At 36.2% G+C, this 7,533-nt stretch overlaps 1 protein-coding gene across 1 annotated transcript in view; it reads right to left on the bottom strand.

Moving 5' to 3' along the window:
* Positions 1-7,533, bottom strand: part of SEC24A (SEC24 homolog A, COPII coat complex component) — a 120,625-nt gene that overhangs the window by 49,054 nt on the left and 64,038 nt on the right. The window contains exons 9-11 of the mRNA XM_007943768.1: positions 3,954-4,063; positions 2,291-2,403; positions 478-596 (exon numbers count right to left, since the gene is read on the bottom strand). Coding sequence (XP_007941959.1) covers positions 478-596; positions 2,291-2,403; positions 3,954-4,063 — 342 coding nt within the window. The remainder of the gene's footprint in view (positions 1-477; positions 597-2,290; positions 2,404-3,953; positions 4,064-7,533) is intronic.

Genomic DNA, 7,533 nt, shown 5'->3' with positions numbered 1-7,533 from the left:
ATCCAGTCCATCTAGTAGTTATTCTTATTTGTTATCATTAACATTATCCTGTTTATTTCCTTCAAAATAATTAACTCAATCTAATTTTAATATATATGATTACTTTCTCATTGTCTTTCTCCTCTATTAAAAGATAAGCTCCACATTGGTAGGGAACTTGTCTGCCTTGTACACTAAATAGTTCCAGAGCCACAGTAAGCACTAAAATACTTTTTGAATGAATGTATGGGAAAAAAAGAGTAAAGAGATCTTAATCTGAGTTCTAACATTAACTTATTTTTGTTGCCTTGTTTCAATTCAGTTCACCTTTATAACCATGTTTCTTCTTCTATAAAATGAAAGATTGAATTAAAGGAATCTTACAGCACTAATAATATGATATACTCAGGATTTTGGTTGATACAGTAGAATCACAGTATATTCTCCTTAATTTGCCAAATAGTCATGAAATATTTCTAAAGCTAAAATAACATATACCTTCAATATCTGAAACTACCAGCATCTGTGGTTGAGAAAGACCTTCTTGAAGACTGTAGAAATGGATTGTACTATCAAATGTTATGAAGCCAATTTTTGTTCTAGTGTTGCCAGGAAGCCTAAAAACAAAATAAGAAGAATATTTTACCAAATTTTCCCATATATAGATATATGAAGAACTATGTACAGATAAATAATTTAGCATTATGTATATTTTCCTATCATAGAAACAATAAGCCCAGTGTCTAACCACCCTGAAAATATACCTTACTCAAAGTGGAAACACTACATATAAGCCAGTCAATAAAACAACCAGCAATAACACACAAAACCCAAACCAATTACATTTATACAAACATAAATATAATAATTTAGGAAATAGTATGTAAAAAATACTGCAACATATGTATAAAACTTTACAGATGATTTTAAGTTATGTTATAAAGAATGTTTTAAAAATTACCCTATGCCAACTCTAAAATGTAATATAAATTTAGATAGTGCATCTCTTTAAAAAAAAGTTGTCCAACTCTCTTCTTACATTGTTTAACAATTTATTTAAGATCAAAGAGCAGCAACTCAAGTATGTGGAATTTCAGTTTCACAACAGGAAAGACCACTTGGTTTTCATTCTTGCTGTTCATGCTTGGATGAGTCAATGGACTCTTTTATCAACAGACAATCCCCACACACAACCTACAACATTAAAAATACACATTTTGGCAGGGAACAATGATGCCCTTTTCACCGAGGTGAAGGAGTTATTCCTTTCTGATTAGATCTTGTCCGGCACATTTCTCTGAAAGGTCACACTAGCTCTTAAGAATTAAACCAAGTATCGAAGCACCATTTAAAATATACAGTTATTTTAAGAGGCTTAAGAAATGTGACAACCAAATGCAATGTGTGCACACTGGATTGTGATTCCAATAAATGAAAATGTGAAAAGACATTTTCCAGACAACCAGGAATAAAAAATAAACTGGGTATCAGAACTCATTATAAAATTATTAATATATTATTTCACCAACATAAATAATGCACACATGCACACAAGGTGTATGCAGGAAATTAATGTGTGAGTTGAAGGGATTAAAAAAAAAAAACATATAATATGCATGGTATCTGTATAAAAATATGGTACTAATTTGGTTTGGTATAATACTAGCATTGTAGTCAGGATAAAAAAAATCGTGAAGTATTTGCAAGTGAAATGATATGCTGTCTGAGATCCGTCATAAAATACTCAAAAGAAAAATAAAAGTATATGGGGAGGAGTAGATAAAGCAAGAACAGCAGAATGGTGAAAACATGGAAGTTGGCGATAGATACAGGTGAAGGCTCATTACATTATTCTTTCTACTTATTGTATGTTTGAAAATTTTTAGGTAATAGTTAAACATTAAAAAAAAAGGAGTTAAAATTAAATGTTTCTAATGCCGAAGTATGTGACTGCTAACCAGAAGGCTGGTGGTTCAAACCCACCAGCCACTTCTTGGAAGGAAGGTTGGACAATCTACTTCCGTAGTGATACCGCCCCAGAAACCCAAGGAGGGGTCGCTATGTGTCAGATCTGACTTGACAGCAGTGAGTTTGGTTTGGTTTTGGTTTAATGGGAAGTGAGACCTAAATTAACAAGTGATTTAGATGTACTTTAAAAAAATAATTACATTTTGCTGTGTATAGTCTCAACAAAAATAAATAAATAAAATCTAGAAAAATAGGAGTACATAACTATTCTTAAATTTTGGATTTACTTATGCATTTTGTAAACACAGATAATTTCAGATTTAAGCTGAATTAAGACACTTACAAATCTAGATTGTCTAATAAACTCTGGCAAACTGAATTCAAGTATCCAGTTTCAACTGCATTGTGAGACACATCAAATACAAAGAGGTACACTGGAGGTTGAGGTGGTCTTAACTAAAGAAACAAAAAGGATACTGTTAAATACATTTAACAGGATTAAATTTATACTTATCTTTCCCATATAACTAAGATATTGTCTTCAGATACAGCAAAACAGTAAAATAAGTATTAATTCAGATTGAAAATTGGCAATAATGGAAAAGGTATATAGAAACAACAAAATTCAAAAACAGGCAAAACAAAACCATTATTGTTTGTAGATGCATAATAAAGACAGAAATTATGGATGTGACTGCCATGAACTCATAAGACTGTTTTGTCTAGGGCAGGACAGGGAGGGACAGTAGGGAAGGAAGCGTTACTGGGAATACGGACAATATTTAATTTCTTAACCTGAGTGGTATTAACACAGATATTTACTTTATAATTATTTGGTAACCCATACATTTATGTTTTATGGACTTTTAACGCATGCGTTATATTTCACAACTTAGGGAAGTTATAGTTCTGAAAGTAATGAACCAAGTTAGTCTCAGATAGTTATTTAATCAAGACATTTTAGCCAGATTCCATAAAAATGTAATACTCTACATCTAAAATTTCTAAATTCAAAGATCTGTTTTCAATTCCATAAAAAGAATCAGATATCCAAAATCAGAATTAAGTATTCATTCTATTAACTGTTATATATTTTTGTAAGCATCACTTGCTCAATTCAAAGAACCCATCCCCCAAGAAATAAACCATGAAGGAGGAAAAATCTCTTGCTATTGCAAAGTCTCCAAAATTGAAGGAACATCAACTGAGAAGTACAAATGCTTCTGATTTTTGGTTTTGATTCAACAAAGAGATAGCTACGCTGCAGAAAGCAAGTACTAACCACTAAAGGGCCATGAAATGATTATCTACATTGAAATTTCTTTGTAGTGAAAAGAAATGGCCACAGCATAAATTCCACAAATTGCTCCAACTGACAGATAGTGAAAGATAATTCAATAAAAATGTACTAAAGTAAGATATTAAAAGTTGATGTTAAGTCTTATTTTCATAACCCCCTTTCCTTGAAGGCAACTATGGCATGGTCAAAGAGCAACCAAATCAAAAGGTTTGGATTTTTATATAACTTCTACATTTACTAAGTGATGTTTGGCAAAGAAAATAGGAAAAACGGCATTTCCCTGACTTACTTCAGAGAGTTGTTTGTGAGGATCAAAATTATGTAAGTGTTTTGTAAAAATATAAAGTGGTAATTAAATATTAGGCATAATTATCATCATAATGTTTAAACTGCAAGACATCAGTTATTCATATAAGTATATAAAAATACTTGCAAGAGGATATGCACCACAACATTATTTGCAACAAAAAACCTGGAAGTGACTGAAAAATATATATGTTATTAATATGACATTCCAAATTTCTGGACAGGCACTCAAGACATACACGGAACTTTACATACACGTTTGTTTTTCAAATAAACCTCAATACATGAATTAACTACTTTTATAAAAACACAACATTTATTAAATGATATATTGTTTTATTTAAAACCCACTATTATGAAATTAGTATACGGTACTGTTTCAAAAAAAATTAAAATTTACCATATATTCTGAAGGAGCCATAAACTCAATAGTAGCATTTTGAACTTCAGGTCTTTTGTGAGGTTCTCCATAAACTCTGGTCAAAGGGTTGTACATAAATTCTTCAGGAACTATGTAAAGTTAACAACATATAATGATAAAACTGATAAGTTTAGTATACTTTGTATTCCTTTTTTTTTTTTTAATTGTGATTTGGGTGAAAATTTAGAGAGCAAATTCACTTTCCATATAGCAGTTCACATACACTTTGTCTCATGATGTTGACTACAATTTACCACAATGAAACAGCTCCCCTCCCACTTCCTCCCGACAGTTACCTCTTCCCTGTGTCCATTCCTCCATGCACTCCTGCCCTCTGACCTGTCTCCCTGTGAGTAAACAGCCCTTCTTTCTCCCATGATTGTTCTCTCCAAGGAGTGTATTTACCTCAGGTAAACGTTCAACTCATATGCCTGTATTTTGTTTGGCTGGAAACCATAGGTGGGGGTTCAATTCCAGACCTGAAGGGCAGCTAGGGGCCATAGTCTCAGTGGTTCCACCAGGCTCTATTGGACCAGCAAACCTGGTCCCCGCCATTTTTTTTTTTTCTCCAAATGATTTTGAGTTTTGTTCCACATTGTTCTCCCTCTCTATCAAGGATCTCCTACATAGATTCCCTTCCAAGTGGATGACAGTGGTAGCCGGGCACCATCTAGTTCTTCTGGTCGCATAGTTGTATAGGCTGCAGATTGGATGGTGTACCAGTCGCTAGGACTAATTGTTTTCATGAATTTTGGTTTTCTTCATTCTTCTTTGCTCTTCATGAGGAGAGACCCATCATTGCATCTAGATGGCAGCTTGCTAGCTTTTAAAATCCCAGTCACTACTCCCAAGCCCACATGTTCAACTACTCGGTCCCTCTGGGTAGCTGGCTGTGACCAAGCAGTGACCACAACCTGCTTGCAAGCTTTTAAGAACACAGTAGCTACTCACGAAAGTAGGAGGTGGAACAATGTTTTATGTAGTATGTTATGCCAATTGAGCTTGATGTCCCCTGTGACGAAGGTCCCAATCCCACATATTCAACTACTCGGTCCCTCTGGGTAGCCGGCTGTGAACAAGAAGTGACTACAACCTTGTCCCTTGTCACCTCTACTGTATTCCTGGGAATTCTTACAGATCATACAAATACACTTGTAGGACCATTATCTTCCAACCCTATACATGGTCTTGAGTACACTCCCCACTTCATAGACATACCTAATATTTCAGCCACTCCACCCATCTATCTGCCCGTATACCAATGTTTGCCTTCACTGACAACGCATTACTGTATGTGTCTGAACCTCCCATGTCCCTCTCCCTGTCTTCCTCTTCCTCAATGCCACCATGTTGATTACTCACATTTGGTTCATTGCCCTTCTCTTCACCCACACCAATACTTATTTCTACTTATCTAACAATGTTCCCTCCCCTCCCCTACCACCCCTGACAACCAACAAAGAAAATTTCCTCCCATAAATAAACTTTCCTTTACTTTTATAATAACGGACTAATACAATATTTGTCCTTCTGTGATTGACTTATGTCACTCAGCATAATGTCCTTCAATTTCATCCAGATTATGCAGTGTTTTGCAGATTCTACATTATTCTTTAGGCTTGCATAGTACTCCATTGTGTGTATGTACCAAAGTTTGGTTATCCATTCCTCACTTGATGGACACCTAAGTTGTTTCCATCTTTTGGCTATTGTAAATAGTGCTGCGATGAACATGGGTGTGCATATGTCTGTTCTTGTCATGGCTCTCACTTCTTTAGGATATATACCTAGTAATGGGATGTTGTTGTTGTTGTTGTTGTTATGTGCCGTCGAGTCGGACCCGACTCATAGCGACCCCTCCCTTGGGTTTCCAAGGCAGTATCACTACAGAAGTAGATTGCCTCATCTTCCTTTAGCTGGGTCAAATGATATTTCTAGTTACAACTTTTGAAAGAATCTCCATACGACTTTCCACAATGGTTGTACCATTTTACAGTCCCACCAGCAGCGTATGAGAATCCCAGTCTCTCCGCATCATCACCACCGTTTGTTATTTCTGTCTTGTTGAACTTTGCTACTACTGTTGGAGGAAGAACATATCTCATTGTTGTTTTAATTTGCATCTCTGTAATAGCTAAAGATCGTGAGCATTTCTTCATATGTTTGTTGGCCACCTGAATATCCTGCTTGGTGAAGTGTCTACTCATGTCTTCTGCCCATTTTTAATTAGATTATTTGTCTTTTGGTTATTGAGGTATTGGAGTGTTCTACAAAGTCCTTGTCAGATATGTAATTATCAAGTGTTTTTCCCCAATCTGTAGGTTGTCTTTTGACTCTTTTGGAGAAGTCTTTGGAAGCACATAAAAATTTAATTTTTAGAAGGTTCCATTCATCTAGTTGCTCTTCTGCATTTTCGTTTATGCTTGATAGTCTAATTATGCCACATGTTGTTGTTAGGTGCTGTCAAGTCATTATCCACTCATAGCAACCACATGCACAACAGAATGAAACACTACCTGATGCCACACCAGCTCCATGATCCCTACTGTACCTGAGCCCATCATCCCAGCCACTGTGTCAATCCATCTCGTTGAAGGCCTCCCCCACTTTCGTAGACCCTCCACCCTACCAAGCATGACATCGTTGTCCAAGGAATTGTCCCTTCTCACAACACGACCAAAGTAGGTGAGAGGAAGTCTGGCCATTCTTGCTTCCAAGGAGCATTTCGGGTGCACTTCCTCCAGGACAGATCTGTTAGTTCTTTTAACAGTCCATGGTACCTTCAGCATTCTTCACCAGCACCACAACTAAAAAGCATCAACTCTTCTTCGGTCTTCCTTATTCATTGTTCAGCCCTCACATGAATACAAGGTGATTGGAAATATAGTCGCTTGTGTCAGGTGCACTTTAGTCCTCAAGGAGACATCCTTGCTCCTTAGCACCTGAAACAGTTCCTTGACAGGTGACTTTCCCAATGCTACACATCATCTAATGTCCTGACTGCTGCTTCCACTGGCATTGATTGTAGAACCAAGCAACATGAATTCTTTGACGATGTCAATCTTCTCTCCATTTATTGTGATGCTGCTCATTGGTCCAGTTGTGAGGATTTTTGCTTTCTTTATATTGAGACATAATCCATACTGCAGACTGTATTCTTCAACCATCATCAGTAAGTGCCTCAAGTCATCCTCACTTTCAGCAAGCAAACTTGTATCGTCTGCGTATCTCAGGTTGTTAATGATTCTTCCTCCAGTCCTGATGCCACATTCTTCTTCATATAGTCCAGCTTTTCAGATTATTTGCACAGCATATAGATTGAGTAAGTGTGGGGAAAGGAACAACCCTGATGCACTCCCTTTCTGATTTTAAACCATGCAGTGTCCCCTTGTTCCGTTCGAACGACAGCCTCCTGGTCAAGGTACAGGTTCCTCATGAGCACAATCAAGTGTTCGGGAATTCCTATTCTTCTCAATGTTATCCATAATTTGTCATGATCCACACAATCAAATGCCTTTGCATAGTCAATAAAACACAAGTAAACATCTTTCTGGTATTC

Source organism: Orycteropus afer, unplaced genomic scaffold, assembly GCF_000298275.1.
Source record: "Orycteropus afer afer isolate SDZICR_OR568_19922 unplaced genomic scaffold, OryAfe1.0 scaffold00112, whole genome shotgun sequence".
Lineage (NCBI taxonomy): Eukaryota > Metazoa > Chordata > Mammalia > Tubulidentata > Orycteropodidae > Orycteropus > Orycteropus afer.
This window is presented reverse-complemented; position numbering and strand designations above follow the sequence as displayed.